The 19,624-nt window shown below is 41.1% G+C and overlaps 1 protein-coding gene across 2 annotated transcripts; it reads right to left on the bottom strand.

The window, feature by feature from the left end:
- Positions 1-2,250: 2,250 nt before the first annotated feature.
- arpp21 (cAMP-regulated phosphoprotein, 21) lies at positions 2,251-17,866 on the bottom strand. Of its 2 annotated transcripts, none has more exons than XM_041808094.1 (20): positions 17,719-17,866; positions 13,753-13,915; positions 11,799-11,961; positions 11,642-11,680; positions 11,471-11,536; positions 11,271-11,382; positions 10,913-11,051; positions 10,391-10,528; positions 10,193-10,292; positions 10,003-10,095; positions 9,879-9,916; positions 9,732-9,788; positions 8,105-8,295; positions 7,533-7,661; positions 7,338-7,453; positions 7,143-7,217; positions 6,879-7,034; positions 5,383-5,485; positions 2,940-3,040; positions 2,251-2,788 (listed from the first exon to the last, which is right to left on the bottom strand). In XM_041808094.1, exons 3-20 carry the CDS (start codon positions 11,955-11,957, stop codon positions 2,630-2,632), a joined length of 1,971 nt encoding a protein of 656 aa, XP_041664028.1. In that variant the 5' UTR covers positions 11,958-11,961; positions 13,753-13,915; positions 17,719-17,866; the 3' UTR covers positions 2,251-2,629. The 2 variants fall into 2 exon arrangements, with proteins under 2 accessions (XP_041664028.1, XP_041664029.1); XM_041808095.1 differs by having other exon boundaries at positions 2,940-3,037.
- Positions 17,867-19,624: the final 1,758 nt, after the last annotated feature.

Here is a 19,624-nt window from a genome sequence, read left to right as displayed (position 1 = left end):
TCCTGCTGATCCCATAGCTGCACTGTTATTTTTGACAGCTTTTTTAAAATTTAGTCTTCTGATTGCAAGGCTTTAGTTTTAGTCATTTCTACCCTTTTTAGTCTTAGTTGGCAAAAACTCAAAAACATTTTAGTCTAGTTGTAGCCCACACAAAGCTCTCACATTTGCGTTTTACAGCTGAGAGGCAAAAGAGTTACAGATGCCCTTTTTTGACAGATTTATCCACAGTGGAGAAATATGGATTTTTAATGTCCAACTAAAACTTAATCACGTTTTAGTCTAGTTTTAGTCATCTTAACAAAATCTGAGCTTTTTGTCAGTTTTATTCATCAAAGATCTATTTTTGGCCAGCCTTAGTCTAGCTTTTGTCATGGAAAAAGTTTGTTGACAAACATTTTAGTCATAGTGTTAGTCGGTGAAATTAACACTGCATAGCTGAAGAATTCTGAACTTCCACTGGCATCAATGTAAACTCTAAAACTGCGGCAGGAGCTTCATGAACAGGTTTCAATGCCCTATGAATGCCTTTTTCTATTCCAACATAACTGTGCCCATGGCACAAAGCAAGGACTATAAGGACATGGTTTGATTAGTTAAGTGTGGAAGAACTTGACTGACCCGCTCAGAACTCTGACCTTAACCCCATCCAGCACCTTTGGGATGAACTGGAATGGTGATTGAGAGCCAGACGTTCTAGTCCAACATCAGTGTCTTACCTCATAGATGCTCTATAGAACGAATGGGCACAAATTCCCACAGAAACACTTCAAAATCTTGTTTAAAGCCTTCCAAGAAGAGTGGAGGCTGTTGTAGCTTCAAATGGGGGGCAACTCCACATTAAAGTACATGGATTTGAATACGACATGGCAGTCCCTGTGGAATGGTCAGGTGGTCAAATATGTTTGTCTATATTATCATTAGATTATCTATATAATGTATGTGAACTAATTGAATAAGCTTAAAGCCTACATCACAGCTTTCTGCTAATAGCTGACAAGATAAACAGCTGATTATTGATGAGATTTTGGGGATGGCCAGTTGGATTTAAAAATTCCTCCACAGTGATGTGAAAGACTCATTGCCAGCTATCACAAAGGATGGACCAAGTTATTAGGTGTAGGCAGTAATGACTTTTACATATAGGACATATAGGTAGGGGGCTGCACGGCGGCACAGGGGTTAGCGCTGTTGGCTCACAGTAAGGTCTCTGGTTCGCTTCCCGGTCAGGGCCTTTCTGCAGAGTTTGCATGTTCTCCTTGTGTATGCGTGGATTCTCTGGTTACTCCAGCTTCCTCCCACCACCAGAAACATGCCGTAGGTGTGAGTGTGAGTGTGCCTGGTTGTCTGTCTCTACATGTCAGCCCTGTGATTGACTGGCCAGTCCAGGGTGTACCCCGCCTCTCACCCAATGACAGCTGGGATAGGATCCAGCCTACGGGATAAGCGGTATAAAAAATGGATGGATGGACATAGGACCAGGTAGGTTTGGATGGCTTTTTTCCCTTAGTAAACTAACTTTTTTGTATTGAAATTGGTTTGATGATAAGAATCATTTAAGTTTGACAAATATGCAACAAAAGAAAGAGAAATCAGGACTGTGCACACTATCTCTGTTAGAAAATGTAATCAAATAAGATTGATTTTTTTGTGTATTTATGCTCTAATATGGGACATATTTCACTTTCTTTTTGGAATTTGCTGCAGGCTGATTAAAAATGGAGCATGTGTTGCTGTTTGGACACCCCTGTGTTAAGTAAATGAAGCTCATAGAACAATGGTGCGTAAGGCTGTATTGGCAGTGTTTGAGCAGCAGGGTGAGCTAAAGCTTCACAGTAATCCTAATCCTTCAGTGGCTTTATAGGAGTAACTGACAATGGTATCTGCTGTTTATATAATTGCAATGATTTTGTGCATCGGCATGTTTACATAAAACCTGAACATTACAGCTCCTCTTCTCAATTGACTAAATTTCGACTCCTGCTGTGTGAGCATCTGAGCTTCTTAATAAGACTTAAATTTTGAATGCTAAATCTTTCACTTGCTTGTTAAACAGTTATTCACTCATTAAGGCAATGACATTTATGATCTCAGTGGTGGGTTAACAACCCATCTCTGCTTCCCCACCATGCACACATCACCACTGATGTGAACAGAAGTACATTCTCATGTAAATTATTTTAATGTGTGTGCCGCTCCACGCCTGCACGCACTTTCAGCAGCTTCATCAACAACATCGGAGAAAACAAAGAGCCAGGATCATATAGAAATGTGACATCATCAATCTAGCCACAGCACTTTATTTTTTCACACAGTGCATTTCCTTAAAACACAATATATAATTTAATATCAATATAAAACTCCATTTGTGTATATAAATTATGCATTCAATAAAGCAGCTTTGATATATACTGTTAAGCTTTGGTACAGTAGGACATTAATTCATCAGTGTGAGAGTGTGTGGACATGCTTGTTAAGAGTGTGAACGACGTACCCTGCGGGCATCATCAGGAAGAAGGCGGGTGTAGGTGAGGAAGGAGTGTGAAAAAAGGAGTTTGTGTAAAGTGTGTGTATGCTTGTGAGTTCACACAGGAACTGAACGTATCATCGCTCTCCGTCCATGGAGGCACCATCAGAACGGCGCGCCCCAGGCCGTACTGCTGAGGTTGGTGCAGCTGGGAGGATGGCAGCTGCCATGATGGGAGGGTGGGGGCACCACACAGCAGTAACCCGCCTCTCCACCAACCGCACTCACAACTTTACTTTGGGGGTAGGACACTGAAACGCCTCCCTGCAGAGAGACAACAGCAGAAAGAAAGGAGAGTTGGAGGAAGAATTCGCCATCACAAGCACTTTGAGAACTAAAACACTGCTTTAGGGGAGGAGAGTTTGTTGAAGTCTGACACAGAACGAGACCTTTGGGTGCTCGTTGTGGTTTTTACCTGAACCATGCTACGCTGATGAGAGGCCATCGATGAGAAGGTTCCTAGCACAGCCTGGTTGTGCGAAGACTGCTGCACCCCCGCAGTAGGAGCAAAGCCTGCTGCAAACACACATGAAAAACATGATTAACAATAAATTTAACCACTGAAAGCTGTTAAGCAAAGCTACCGGAGATTTAGAGTTCTTTTAGGACATGCTGGAAAAGTTGTAAGAGGAGCAATGTGACCCTTACATATCAAAGAAACCATGACAGGTCTAATGTTTAATTTACTGTGATGGTAAAATAACATTCTATTATTTTCTATCACCAAAATATGACCATCTTGCATTTAAAACTTGAAAGCAGGGGATTTTAAACAGATTCACTGCTTTGGAAAATGGTGACAGCATCCCTCGCCAACACTCAACTCAGCTTATATCTTCCAGAAGGAGTAAGAGCTGGCCTTAAGATCAATTTTCACATCCTAACCACAGAAATAAATAACTGACTTAAAGTTAAACTATTTTAATCCAGAAAAAAACATCTTATTTCAAGATCAGGGTATATACAGAAAATCTAACATCAAATTTAATATTTTCAAGACCTTTTTCAAGACGATCTCGGTATGTTTTAAAACTCAGTTGCATTGATAGCACAGTTATGTGCATGTTCTGTGCTGATTGTATGATAAATGTGATAACATAGTCAAGAAAATGCATATACTGTAATATGGAAATACATCTTTTTTTTGTTGCTAGCTGAGCTAAGATTTACAGACTCTAAGTAGTACACTGTGCAAAAGCTCCACTGCAAAACTGTTTTTAATTTGCAGAATCCTGTAAAATGTTAATATAGTATTGGCCTCACCCTTAGCTCCAACCATTTACCCATCCCTTACATGCACACATCACTCAATCACAAAGCTACTTTACTCGCTAGGAACACAGCGGAACTTTAAAGATGCACTGATAGATAAACGAGCAGAACATAAACTAGCATGCAGACTACTGTAGAACCTGGCGGAGTTCAGAATCTCACTAGAGATTACAATTAAATGTAAAAACAAAAACAAAAGCCCACAGCTTCTTCTAACAAATATAAAAAATGAAAACTGCTACAAAATTTAAGACCTTATGGTCTTATATTAAAGACTTTTTAATACTTTTCCAAAGCCTTCATTTTTGCTAAATTGATTTATATACTTTTAATTATTCAAAAGACCCTGCATATACCCTAATTAAAATTATTACAAACAACAAATAAAATGAAATTTGATTTAATGTATCAACAACTCTGTCTGTTGCACTAAAAACTAATTTTACATTACCAACAATTCAGGTCTAATTTTAAGCTTTCAATATCTTAACTTTTTCTTTTCATCTGGACTCATCAATTTGTGTGTGGAGAATATTTTAATCAGAAATCTGATCAGAAAACTCAGTAATCTATGAGATTTAAAACACTGGTAATAATAAAGTAAACATGAAAAAATATTGAGGGGGATTACACTTTTGGTTTCAGCTCTGTAATTTCTTTTATTTTTTCAGTTTGTGTGTAATGTTAACTAATGCCTTGGGATGGAGAATGATCACTTTTATTGATGATACCCTTATTGATACACCTTATCGATCTCAATCCTTATCAATAACACTTTTGATGCATTTCTTTTCTATTGTTGTTTTCAAATGTCAAAATCTTTAACAGAACTGGTGTAAGCAGAGTTAAAATTTTCAAAAAGTCATGATTCCATCCGTCATATCTATTTCATACTGCTAAAAAAACAAACATTTCTCATTTCACATTTCTCACTGCTGTATTTATTCGGGTTTCCCATACAATAATGATTTATTTCAATTTTACACGTCAGCCATTAAGCCCGCTAATTAACTTTAATTCTGCAGTTTTCAGCACAGATTTCAACATTGTATCGATACTTTAAGTAACAGGACTTCACAGAGCTGATCTGAGTAGATAAGGAGGGGAATTTTCCTGCAGCAGCTCATAAATGGTTCAGTTTGATGCACAATTGTGATGTGCTTCAGCTTAGTTCTCCTTGTAAGAATTCATGTATGTCCACTCATCTCTGTCTCTGAGGATCAACTATCCCTAATAAAGGTATAAAAAAAATACATCTTTAAACAAACAAAACTGATGTGACAAGATAAAATAATGTTACATCTCAGAACCCTTGAGACTTGATAGCAACATCGATCAGCTCAGACACTGTTTGTTTTTGGGTCCAAAAAAATAAAGAACCCAGCCCACCCAGATGCCAAAAAGCTCATCTTGTTTGTTTTTCCAGTTGAATAGAAGCAGCAGGAAAAGAGACCGGTTCACTGTGAGACCCTCAGACTACATCTCTGACAGTGTAACGGCCCCCTCCTCTACTGCCGCCGTCAGTCTGTCTCCATCACACACACAAAACACAAACATGTATATATAAATGCATGGGTGGAAAGTACCTGTGGGTTGTGCTGCCTGGCTGTGGATGTGCTGGCTGGGTGAGACAGGTTTGCATGGGTGCTGAGCTGAGGTAGGGTACTGGCCGTAGAAATATACAGGCACCTTGAAGAGAAAGAAAAAGACCAGCTTTATTGTAACTAGAACTTTCTTTGACCTCTTAGACTTGGCATGTGTATATGGGGGTGTTATATTCTGGCTTCCCTTCAAAACAGTAATAATTTCTGCTGTTCAACTGTTTTTAGATAATAGACCAGAATGTCCACTAAAGTTTAAGGAATTTGCTTGAAATGTTGGGAGAATTTGTTCTGAAATTTCTGTTCTGGAATTTTCATGGAAATTTTGGGGATGGGTTTGTAGACTTTTGGAGTTTCATTAAAAGTTTTGGGGAATGGGCGCCAGTTTGGCTGGGTTGGTAGGGCAAATGGCTTCAAATGCCATAAATTTGTCTACCATTCATTGTTTTGTTGTTTCTTTTGTCCCTGTCCTCTTCCCACTTTTCTCCCACCCCTGTCCCTACTTCTAGTCCTTTCCAACCCCATTGCTAACCTTGCAAAGCAGATGGATACACCCGTTTCCATGTTTCTCACTGGCATATCCATCTTACAAAGCTCCCGTCTGAACCGTTTGGGCCCGTTAGAAAGTGACAGGACCAATCAGCGACGAGGGGCAGTACTTTCGGGCGTGGCGGAGTCATGACGTAAGCAAGCAGCAACAAAAGGCTGGAGCAATTATGGTGGAAGACATTAGTGTGGATGCTACTTTTATCAGAACTTGATGACATTTCTTTGTTAAAGAAGAACAAAGAACAGCAGTGAGTTGTTTTTTCAAAAACAACAAAAGTCATGTACTGACATGTCTACAGTCGCCATGGTTCGCGTTATTCCTCGGTAGGTGCGCATGCGCACCTCGGTCGTGGCTACGCCACGTGTTTTGTTGCTCTAACTGGCCCTTAAAGATGTGACAGACAGAACGTTCAACCAATCACACTCCAAGAATTTTTCAAAGCCTCCCGAACGCATAGTATTGAAGGTTTTCCAGATGGACATGTGAAACAAATCAATCTGGCGTGTCAGGTTACCCCATTGCAGCTTTAGCAGATGTCTGTCAACATGGGTCTGGTTCTGCTTAAAATTTCTGCCCCTTGAAGAGAAGGTTTTTCTCGCTTCTGTAACGGGGCTAAATACTGTTAGTGCCGAGCCCATGGTGATTAGTGCTAATCTTAATTCAATAGAACAAAGAGTATGATCTAAACCTGCCTTGTTTATAAATTGTCTTGAGATACCTGTGGTTATCAATTGGCGCTATACAAACAAATATTGACTGATTGGCTGGCTTGCTGAATATTGATGATTTCTTTTATGCACACTCTGAATTGAAGTTGCTTTCTAAAATCCAAAAGTTTGCTTATGAAACCTACCTCGAGATTATCTGAAAGGTGTAGGTCTATACATAGTCCTAAGTTTAGTACATAGAATGATTTTAAGCACAGGTGTACCTGAGGTGTGGGTTGGCAGTAGCTGGGCGGGTTGGGAGGGGGAGGAGGAGGGGGAGGAGCTGCATAGATGAAACCCTGACTTGGAGGGTAGAGGGATGGGGCTTCACCCGTTGACTGGCAGCTCACGTGAGCAAACTGCGAGGAGAGATCTTCAATCTGTTCAATGAGAGAGAGAAGGTCAGTGCAAACATAGACTGATATAAACGCTGAGATATTGTAAACACACATATGTAAAGCAGCTGTTCATTGCACAGTGATACATACTGTAGAGTATGGCTGTGAGGGAGAGACAGGCAACATCTGTGGAGCCGTGTAAGACACAGACGAGTACTGAACCACCTGAGAGACACATGGAGACACACATACACAGTTATGTATTTCTGCTTTTGATGTGTTGCATGTCTTCCTGCTGTGATTGTGTGTCTGTGAAATGCTGACTTGACTTTTGCTGTGTGCTACCTGCTGCTGCTGCTGAGGGGGAGAACCTTGCAGCTGTGTCTGGCTTCTGATTGGCTGCTGATTGTCTGGAGGGTTGTACACAGCAGGGGACCCGTCGGGGTTGAGGAAAGGCTGCCCTGTGAGGTCAAAAGGCTTGGTGTTATAAATGTGTGTACAGGTTATTTAGTGTTACTGCCATGCGTGTGAGTTATGTACCAGTATGGGGGTTGACTAATATGCTTCCAGGCGGGATCCCGTTCTCCATGATGTAGGCAGCAGGTTCGTCTATAGAAGGAGAGGCAGGGTGGGTACAGGTTGAGGGTAGTCTGTAGAGAGAAATGGAGCCTGGAGAGAGAAGGAGAGATGAGAAGAAAATAAAGAAATTTTGTTTTCATGCCTCAAACTTCACTAAATCTGATAAAATTCTCAGCCCCTGCCTGTGTTAACAAACTGTTTGTAGAGCGCACTCTGATGTGTTTTTCTTCCTGAATATGTGAAGACGACTGGAGGTGTTGTGTGAAAATTTACAGCTCTGGCGTGAAGGTTCAGAGACTGAGTTAAATTTTCACACCAAAAGAACTTGTGCTGCTTTTTTGTTAATTAGATGCTACTGAATAAAGAACAGGCATCATTTATAAACAGCGATTTTCCCGTGTGAAATCTGCGAATAAGTTTGTTGTGCACACAGGTAGAGAAGAGAGAAGCATCTCACCCTCGGTGCCTGAGTTTACACTTTTACGGCAAAGCAAAGGCTGTTGAAAAAGACACTGAATGTTAATCTGACGCACCTGAGCCACGTGAATCCCAGCTGGAGTTGGCAGGTTGGCGGTGTTTCGGAGCCGGACTTGTCCACTGGAAGGAGGAATCCGAGTCCGTGCTGCTCCAGGGACGGGGGTCGTTGCTGTAGCGGCAGTCAGTCTCAGTACTGCTCTGCCTGCTGCTGCCTGTCCAGCTAGAGCCTGAGCTGTCACGGCTCCCCCTGTGGGTCACATCAGAATTATCCTATGAGCTCATCGCTGCATCAGAGGAATTCATTCATGTAAACCAGTGGTGTCAAACTCAATCACAGCAGAGGCCAGATTCTGAATTTAGGTCCAACCTAACAGAGTCAACATTTAACCATAAACTGTCAACTTCATTTTCACCCGTTATTAAATATAATTAAAAAAACATAGCAATGATGATAAATGATTTTGAGATATGTTTAAAGGCTCAAAATCTTAGATTAAAAGTCAAACGTCTGTGTTCAAAAGGTCAAAACACAAAATTAGAAGTCAAAATTCAGTTTATAAAAGGCAAATATAAAGTTGAAATCATAAGATTAACAGGTCAAAATATGAGATAAGAGTTGAAATCATGAGCTTTAGAGGTCAAAATAGGAGATAAAATTTGGAAACATGAATTATGAGTTTAAATTTTAAATGTAGAGTCTCAATTTCAAAATAAGGAATTTAAAGTCAAAGTTAGGGGTGCAGGTGGCCTAGTGGTTTAAGGCATGCCCCATGTAGGCGGACGGCTCAGGTTCAAACCTGGCCTGAGTTCTCTGGCCTCTCCCCTGCTCTTGTCCCTGTTTCCAACTCTATCCACTGTCCTTCCCCTATCAAATAAAGGCACAAAAATACCCATAATATAAATCTTAAAAAAAAAAGAAAAAAAAAGAAGTCAAGTTAGAAGTTCAATTTAGTCAAAACATGAGTTTAAAATATCAAAATATGTCTAAAAAATTAAAAAATGTCAATCTAAAAGGTTAAAATATCAATTAAAAATCAAAATCATTACTTTAAGTTGTAACTGTGAGATGCAAAATGAATAATATGAAATGAAAACACAAATTAATTTCTTTAACCACATTCCTGACTTCTTATCTCATTATTTTTAATATTTACTTTTTTAAAAAAAAATTTTTACGACCTAACACAAATATGTTAAATCATTAAGGTTAAGTTTACACTTTTATACTGGAGGAAATGTGCAGACCACATTCTGGTGGGCCAGTTAAAATAAAAACATGATACGATCTTGCAGGCCAGGTATAACAGTACCATGGGCCGGGTTTGGCACCTGGGCTTTGAGTTTGACACTCCAGATAAAGGGTGGTAAGCTATGCGGGGCTGAAGATTTGTACTGCAACAAATTTGTCTCTCAGAAATCTGATCATTTTGTTCTTTGATTCGTTTGCAAACTTACTTGGCAAAAAGCTTTTGACTAAAATTTTATTATCTATAAAATACCCCTTTAGTAAGTTCTTTTCAGAATGCAGAAGACTTCCAGGAATCTTTAACTCTGTTAGCACAGGACAGAAAAAAATCCACTCCTTCTTTTGTTTTCACAGCAGACTCTGAACAGCTCTGTTGCAGCCGGGCTGACCAGATTAAGATGATAAATGACTTTGCATGAGTGCAGACAGAGCTCTACCTGAAGAGCTGCCTTCTCCTCTGGGTCTCAGCATATGGATTGTACTCCTCCACAGCCCTGCACACACAGAGACATATATTAATGTCCTCATCTAAATATAATAAGCTGAAAAGGCACATGGAGAGAATACACTGCAGGCAAGGTTACCTGATTTCTGCCTGGGTGCTCTCTTGGGTGCAGGGTGGCTGTCAAAGTACAGCAGAGAAATGAGTGAGTCTCCTATCTGTCTCCACGTTGTAACTTCCTGTCTGTCACTCTCCACCTGTCTTACCTCCTTGAAGATTCGGTCTCGTACTCTTAGGTACTCCTCCTGTCTCTCTTCCATTGACTTGCTTTGCTTCTCCTGTAAGGGGTGAAGTTTGATCTGCAAGGAAGGAAACAAGAACGGGTCGAACCACTGATAGGATGCGATCAATGTCAATTATAGAGGAGGCTCCAGAGAGACAGGAGGACAAACAAACCTGGTCATCTGAGCTGTTGTCCCTCTTCAGAATAATTTTCCGTTGATGGATATCTTGTACTTTGTCCTTATGCACCTGGTCCAGAAAACACTGCTCTGGTCTTTTGAAAAATGAGACAAAAATGTGTTTCATGACAACAAAACACAAAAAGGAAATGATTTAAAGGTACATACTCATTGACACAACATGCATGCTTACATGCGTGTGCTGTTCGTCCTGTTGATGATGACAGACTTGCCTGTCTGGTCTACATTGTGCTCCATGCCAAAGTAGGCCGCCACCCGATGGACCAGCATACGGTGGTAGGACGACATGTGAGGGAACTTCTTAAAGGGACTGAGGAGATAAAGACAGGAAGGGTGAAGATGGGGGAGGGAGGCAAGAGAAAAACAGGGAGGGTGCAGCAAAAAGAAAAGGGAGGGAGACGGAGACAGAGCAGGAGAGATAGAGGACAGCAGGAGATAGAAAGAGGCAGATTGAGACTGGTTGTATTTCTGGCCTAAGTCCAGCTTCATCCCTGGTGGCTCAAACACACCCACGCTAACAAAACTGACTCAATATATTGATCTGTGTGCTAAATAAGCTGTATGGACAGAATTATAATATATGAGCAGAAAACATCTCTTTAATAAGCATTAAACTGTATTCAGACCTTAACAGGGTCGAGCATGCATACAGTTTTTCCAGTGCAAGAACTCTAGGCTTTGAACTGATACACACCTATTGCTGGTGATGAAGTCAATCATGTCCTGCTCCAGTTTAAGCAGCATCATACGGTCTCTGGGGTTGCTGTTGAGGGTGTCAACGATAAACTGGTGCAGGTCTATGCCAGTGGAGTCTGTGTACTCCACACTGGACTCTGAGAGCGAAACAAGCAGACACAAAGACACACAGGCAGGCAGGAGGGTTATAATACCAGATATTAAAGATGAAAATACAAAGAAGCACACTGCAATATCTAAAACCCCAAGAGAAGTACATGTAAATAGTGGCACTGAATCCCATTTTATTACATTTTATTTGCTTTCTGTTGCATCTCTTTTTATGAGATACCAATCAAACACCCACAAACACACACCTTTGGACAGTGAATGCTTCTTTGGATCTGTGCTCTTCTCTTGCTCTTCCTCCTTACAGGAAGTCCTCTCGTTGTCATGGCAGCTTGATGAGATGTTTGCTTCCGGAGATGCCTGTGAGGGAAGAAAATAAAGAGTAATAAGAGGGTGGTGTAATGAGTTGGACGGCGATCTCAGTGTGTAGTTTCTGTGTGTGTTTTACCTTGGTGTCCTCAAAGGGTGAGGAATCTTCGCAGACAGCCACACTCCGAACTAACTTTCCTTTGGGCTACGATATGCACAAAAGCAAGCCATATTATAAATTCATAGAGTTTAATGCAATCGATATTTCAGTGAGAATGAATAATGAGAGGCTTGAATTATTTTAGCTTACCTTCACTTTTTTCTTTGGGTGCACCTGGTTGCAGAGTTTCTGCAAGAGAGAACACAATTTGTCATAAAGAGAGCACATGAAGACTGGTGTTAGTGGTGATGGGGCAAATTAATAATGTGATAAGTAGAAGTGTGTTTATCTAAAATCACTAACTAACCTGTTGCTCAAGTTTCTTAATGTCATGTTGACATTCCTCGTCCTCCCTCTGATTGCAAAGAGACGGACATGGTGGAGGGGAGGAGTCGGTGATGATGTCACATGATGTCACATCGCAGGATTTTAAGAGGACATCTGTGCTTTCTAGAGCTTCAGTCATCCTTCTAAAAAAAACATCAAAATCAGTGTTCATTATGTCAACAAAAGCTCTGAATCTAAATGTATCCTGACTATTTCCTTTTCAAGAGGCAGACAAGATTTAGACAAGCCAAAATAGATCTTTGGTGACAAAACTCTGACAAAAAGTTTTGTTTGACATGGAGACTAAAATGAGACTGAAATGTTAGTGATGGACATTCAAATCCATAATATTTCTCCACTTTTCATAAAAGTTATGTCCGTTTTTTCAACAGTATATCTAGAATTAAAATATTGATATGGCATTAATGTGAGTGTTTTATCTTTATATTGATTTTATGATTTGGCTGATTAAATTAGTACAATGAAAAAATAAAATGCCTTGACTAAAAGTAATGACTGAAATGCAAGGACTTTATGGACTAAAACTGCACTAAAATGAGTAAAGCTATAAAGCCTGAAAATGACGAAAATGTTTTTGAGTTTTCGACAACTGAAACCCCACTTAAAAATGCTCGTAGACTACCCTTTTTCCATTAGGATTGCAAGACTATTGCTGTGTTCTATTTGCCTCCAAAGTTGGATGTCAGAACAAGGAATGACGTCACATCCAAGTTGAGTTTGTTCCATTTGCAGCGAGTTCGTAACTAGGGTTAATAGGGGTTGCTCTAACTTTGGAGATGGAGTTACTAGTTTAGGATACATTTATGATGATTACATCTAGGAATTTCTGAGTTCTGAAGTGAAATGGAACACACCACATGACTAGCTAAAAATGGGTATTATTTAAAAGATAAAAAGTATGTTTAGTTTTTATCAAGGAGACCAAAACTAAGACTAAAATGTTAGTGCTGGACTGTTGGACATTCAAAATGTTTCTCCACTGTGCATGGATGGTATGTCAGTATTTTTCAACGGTATGTTCTAAATCAAATAGGGATATACGATGTTATAGGCATGATATCGACATTGGCAGATATGAAAATTGCTGTCAATATTTAAAACTGATATTTTGGCTATAAAAATCTGCTTATATCAGCTGCAAATATTTGCTGCACAAATAAAAAAGTTAGTGTAGTTTTGGTCTGGACAACCAGACCTATGTCAGCTGAAGACATTTTCTTTAATGATCATGATTCCTTACCTTTTAAAGTCTGCTTTAAGGTCTGAAATGTAATAATTTGTTTAACCCCCAGCATTAAATTGTATGTTTTCAGGACTAAAGTCATAGGACTGAATTACATTCAAATACCGGTATCAGCCACAACGAATCTATAAACATCTGCATATCAGCAAAAATCCAATATCATGCATCCAACTAAACAAGTACTAACAGTGCCTTAATATAATGTTGCTGTCAGGACATAACCTCTCATCTCCAACAGTTCTTCTTTTAAGGAAATTAAAAAAAAAAAATCATATTATCTAACAGCAAATTGCCATAGTCAACAGCATGATACTTTCAATGATTTATGAAAGACAAGAATCTAAATCATGACTAATGGAGATAAGAGGTGTTTAACCTTTATATTACCTTTATATTACTTTTACTATTTGGCTGACTGAATAAGAAAAGACTCAAATGTCAACACCTCTAATAGACTAAAACTGGACTAAAATGTTTTTGAGTTGTTGTCAACTAAAACTGGACCAAAAGGTTAAAAAAAAAAAAAGTGACCAAAACTAAAAGGCATTTCAGTCTCAAATAGCAGCCAAAATTCTGCAGGTATGTTTACTCAAACAAAGATTGGATTTGTGTATTTTGCATTTGCATCAGCCTTTGTGTACGAGTGTGCATGTGTGTATAGCACTCCTACCTATCTGGAGTTGTTTACTGGAGAGCCTCACAGGTGAATGATGAGGTCATATATCCCATGTTCCCACGGGGCAGCCAGAAATGCAATTATCCTCTCCGCCCGTGCTGGCTTTTCTCTACTGTTCGTCTCTCTGCCGGCTCTTAACTGGTCAACAGAAAATAGCCTGAAGAGATCGAAAAACACAGGAGAGAAAACAGTGTTAGTGGTCATTGTTCAACAGAAGCGCCGCTACACTCTTTCACACAAACACACACTCATATCAAACAGCAGCAGAGCATAAAAGCATAGCTGCTGGAAATGACATCAAGTAGCTCAGCTTGTGTGGTTGTGTATGTGCTCTCCTGGCTTGGGGGTTAATTGATGCATTAGTGTGTTACTATATGTTTGAATTTGCATGTGTGACTGTGGCATATAGAGCTGCTTTTTGCATGTGTGTTTACATGTGTGCAGCTCATGTGGACTGTGTGTGTCCTCAAGCTTTTCTTAGAAACAGCAGCTGTGGAGAGTATCATCCGATCCGCCAGCACTGATATTCCCAAAATGCCAAGCTGAGTCTCTGATCCTAGTGGTGAGAACAGAGCTGAGACCAAAGACGTCAACACACGCACGCTCGCTCACACAAACCCAAGAGGAAGTGGCATTCCACCATCTTTTCCAAAGGGCCAACTGCATTCAGCAGGGACACATTCTACTGGTACACAGCTCAAGGGGACACTTATTCCTGCAACACCTGGGACAGAATAACGAGCTCAGAGGACGCCGAGTCCCATAACATGGTTATTTAACACCCGACTGGAGATAATAGCAGTTTAAAAAAAAGGGCCCTGTCAGTCCAAGTGCAACCAAAGTGGTGTTTACTTCCCCTACCGCCTCAATGAAACACAATACATGACAGCAGTGATTCCACCCAAGAAAAATATTCTTAGTGTGGCGGAGGGACGTCTGAATTCTCAGCATTCAATCTGAAATTTATTGGGAATATCACTGTCAAATTTGAAACCACATGAGATCATTTATAGCTTTTACAATAATACACATGCAATAGTATCTTATTTAGAGAGTGGCAGAATACCCATGGATTGATGCAAAATCTAAATTATTGAGTGTAGTCAACCAGAACTGGCAGAATTAATGTTTTTAAGTTTCTATATGAAGCATCTCTGCTTTTAATAGAATAAAATAGAATATATTTTCATTTTTGGTTGTTTTCAGCAGAATATGCACCCCAAAACATCCTAGGTGCTAATGTTTTGCTATTTCCTCATATCAAACCAACATGAACATAGTATAACAAAATAATCTGCAGCTTTGTTACAGCTCTTTAGATGCAAAAGTCAATCTGAATCACTGTCTAAGCTTGGCTGGTTCCTGTATATTGCCTTGGGAGAAAAAAGGAGATAACTAAACACTCTCCAGGACATAATGACTTGTGAGACTCCCAAATGTGCTGTTGGTGAGTTCTTGCTGAGATGTCTTTTTGCAAAGCAGACAGGCTCCATGTGTACAGCGCTGTAACCGACCCTGACCCCAGACCTCACAGAGCAGAGGGATGAGAAAAAGACAACAGAACCTCTTTAATAGTTACAATAAAGGTGGTTAAAACAAGAGAGCCTGCAGGTTGAACTGTATTGTAGAGCCTTTGTAGAACAAGAACAGGACAGAAGTGTGCCGAAAAGGAGAAGAAGGATGTGGAGCAGATGTACTGCAGGGAGAACAGAATGAATGGGGATGCAGAGGATGAAGAGAGATGAGGGAACAGTCTGCAGGGACTTTAAAGGTGAAGAGGGGTGAGGGAAACGATGGAGAATGGGTGAAGTGAAGAATTAGTGAATGAGAGGCTTGCAGCGCAGTCTGTCTCCGGGCTTTTCAGTCGACGGCCGTGAAGAGGGGATTTGAGCGGTGTTACCAGTTTTTGAGCTGAGCGCTGCAGAAGCGGCCAGCCGCCCAGGGAGAAGGTGTGACACGATCATTAGCGCGTGACGGATGGCGACGGGAGGCAGGGAGCGCCAGTACCCGCTACATCATCATCCATCTGCTGCTCTCCCCGAAGCCTCCAGCCTCAGAGCCACCTACTCACCAGGAGACCTTTCTTCTGCAGCCAAAAGCTGCCTGGCTCATCTACACTGATATACAGACAGGCCAGAGGGAAAGTATCCAAAAGCTACTTTAGATGGCCATTGTCAGCTAACCCAAGTTATATTAAGTGCTTAAGCCCTGAGGAATCCTGTTTGTAATTAAGACCACTGAAAAATCTATCTTTCAGTACCAGGGCTGTAATCATGAGCAGCTCTCATATCGTCTGACATTGACGTCTACCATCATGCTTTGCAGGCTTATGTCCTTTGTACTGCATTTTACCACCTCTAAAGCACACTGCTCTGCCATCTTTTTCAAACAAAATATAAAAACCATCACTGCCTATGGCCCCACAACGCTGTTTGTGTTTTGTCTCTGAAGCAGCAGCTGAATTTAAAAGGGGATTTCATGTTTTCTCCCTCAGCCCAGAGCTCATTAGGAAATGATTCAGCTAGAGACAAAAAAACGAGAGAGCAGGTCTCCCTGGTTTAAAATAATAATTGAGAATTTTCAGACAAACTCAGAGCCTTTGACGCTGTGTTTATCCATAATCTCTACAGGCTTTGCCCTGGAGCTTTAAATTGGGCTGCTTTTAGAGTTTTTACTTCCCACATTTTTTATGTTTGTGCATACTGAGTGCGTGCACCTTTTGCATTGAAAGCTGAATGAAACTCCATCCTCAGCAGCTTTTATTCCATCCCCATTTCACATCAAATAAAAAAAGGACATGAATTATTTCTCCCTCCACTTTAAAACAAGCGCAAAGCAGAAAGTAGGCTGCACACGTGAAATTTAGGTTACATTGTCCTTTGAGTCACAGACACCTGGGCAGCCACAGCGGTCCTAAAACCAAAGTGACTTGTGGGTGCGACAGCTGCGCCGCTCTGCAGCTGAGATGGGGAAAATACCTGCATACATAACAGACAGCAAAAGGTGCGACATGGTGTCATTAAAGGGCTTCATCACACAACATACAAGCCACACAACTACTCTCAATTTAAAGCTTAAGCATGTCTACCCTGTCACAAGTTCAACCTGAGGATGCGGCAAGTACAAACAGGTGTCATCTACATGCACAACTTTGTAGCATCCTGTTGACCCACATAACAGGACGAACCAATAACTGGCATTTGCGATCTTCTTTCGAGACGGGGCTCTTTCTTGGGTGCAGAAAAGCGATGGGAACCGTGTCTGAACGTAAGTGTGTGTGTCGCATTACCGTGACCCAGGCTAAGCTGACACACCGGGCTATTTTTATACACCCAGGGCAGGGAGCAGACCTCCTGCTCCGGGACTTCACCGTACTGTCAGCTGCATGTGAACAGCGGTAGTCGGTCGGGAAATGATAGCAGCAGGGGCACTGACATGAACTCGGTTTAGTAGCTGCGACCACCGAGTGACTTCAAGGCAAGTTAAACAAGCTGTAGGCTCACATTTCTACACTTAAACACGAATAAAAAGACAGTAAACAACTCTAAAATAACAAGTTAGGAACCCCTTGACTCTTTTTTAATCAAACAAACACATGAGAATGGAAATAAAACATTAAAAAAGCAGTCCATGTCTCCTAAACTGCCGCTGTCATTCATTCGATGTCGCTTGAAGACCCCGGGAAGGAGCGACGGAGAGCGGAGCTTCGGGGAACAGTTAGCCACTTTTACCTCCTCATTAAACCGCTTTCACAGTTAACTTTGGGACAAATTTAGCGTATTTCCTTACATTTTACACCTTTTTTATCCCAGTGATAAACGCCGTAAAAGTATTAGTAAGATGTAACTGCTGAAGAAGACGTCCAACAGCGTCGACGTCTACCTGCTGAGTTGACCGTTAATCAAGCTAATCGAGGGGACGTAGCGTCAACTGTCAGCGCGAGCATGACCGTTGTCTTACCGTTAGCTGAAGTCTTCTTCCCTCCGTGGGCTTCTGCCGGCTACCGACCGACCGACCGACTGCTGTACACCCCGCGTCTGTTGATTGTGAGGTCCGTTGCTCCTCCTCCGCCTTTTGCCTGTCTCTGTCGGAGCACCGGGGGGGAGGGAACGAAGCGCTGGGAGGAGGAGAGAGGAGGAGGAGGGCCGACAGCTCTGAACCTTGAGCCACGCGCCCACACACACGCGAGGAATGCACGAGAGCCAGCCCTTCAACCGGCAGCCCACTCAGCTCTATCCCTGTTACTGTCTCTCGCTCGTTATGCCGTCTGTCTCTTTTTGTCTTACATTACTGTCTTACATTCCGTTAAAACTCAATCAAATCTCCTTTACTATCGCAATTACCGCGATAACCGACTGGAGGGGAGAAATTCTCTGCTTTATCTAAGCTCAAATACTCCCCCAAAGGAGAATACATTTTACTCAGGTAGGCAACCTACAGATTATAGAAATGTACTTATAGTAATTTTATTTCCATGTTCTCCAATGCAGTTCGTCTGTTTTCAATAGGCCTGCTGTTTAACTTACAGTTTGATGGGATATTTTGGTATTTTTGAGGTTGTATAAGGTACCGGGCATAATGGCATCATCCTCCAGAGATTTCAGAGAGCGTTGGGCCTTTGACCTCGTAAGACCCTGCATATGAGGACATTACATTTTGGCTTTAGTTTAGTACAACATAGGTATAACTCCTGCATTAGAGCCCAGGTTCTTCAACAGCCAAAGCGTTATGCGAGAGTGGCAAACAGAAAGCCACTGTTTAAGAAAACTCAGATTAAATCTAGACTAGAGTTCACCAAAAGGCATGTGGGAGACTCCATGGTCAAGTGGAAAAAAGTTTTTTGGTCTGATGTGACTAAATTGGAACTTTTTGGCCATCAAACAAGATGCTATGTTTGGGGGACACCAAACACTGCACATCATCACAAACACCATCCCTACTGTGAAGCACCGTGGTGGAAGCATCATGCTGTGGGGATGCTTCTCAGCAGCTGAATGTGGCACAATACAGGAAAAACCAGGTGGACAATCTTATTCGGTCTTCAAGAGGACTACAGCTTGAAAAATTTCGGGAATTTACGTGGAACGTTTTGGTGAAGTTTTTACTGGATTGTTTAGGCTTATGATAAAGTTTCACTGAGGCATTTTGAGACTATTTAGAGCTTTTTCAAAATAATTTTACATACGTATTAGGTAATTCCTTTGAAATCTTTGGCAATTCGGGTGTAGTTTGGAAAGGAAAATTTCCAAGACATTACTGTTCAAAGACAAGGCTGGTGTTTTTATGTATGAAGTCCTACTCATCCCATATATAGGATAAACTTAAAATGCTTTCCAAAGAAAAGCTTGGGTCTCAGGAGGTTAAATATGACACGATTGGAAAAGCAAGGCTGTACAGAATAGCAGATGGGTATAGCAGCACCGCACAATCAAGGAAGTTTAAGGTAATAATAGGCCAAGAAGACAATGCTGGCTCAGTTGCTCACTATACTGAAAAATTTTGAAGGGTTTTATTTTCACCTGTAAAGCCTCTGTGATTGGAACTATTGTGCAATGCCAGCTTCAGCTGCTGGCAATGTGCTTTTCTTCTTCAGTGTATCTTAACAGCTGTTTGGGTCTGTGGGTTTTGTCAGAGGAAACAAGAAGTAGCTAAGCTACAACAACACTAAAATGAATGATTTGGCGGGACAATGATGTGCCATTTACTGTAGCTACAAGGGGTGGAGACTCAGCAGAAAGAAAGAGAGGACAGAAACTTAAGTGGAGACTGGTTAGCAGGAGAGATTCTGAGTTACCTGGCATTATAGGTATGGAAACTGTGAGCCCATGTCCACAAGAGCCAGTGCTGTCACGAGTGGGACTTGTCA

The sequence above is a fragment of the Cheilinus undulatus genome, linkage group 16 (genome assembly GCF_018320785.1).
Source record: "Cheilinus undulatus linkage group 16, ASM1832078v1, whole genome shotgun sequence".
Taxonomy (NCBI): domain Eukaryota; kingdom Metazoa; phylum Chordata; class Actinopteri; order Labriformes; family Labridae; genus Cheilinus; species Cheilinus undulatus.
This window is presented reverse-complemented; position numbering and strand designations above follow the sequence as displayed.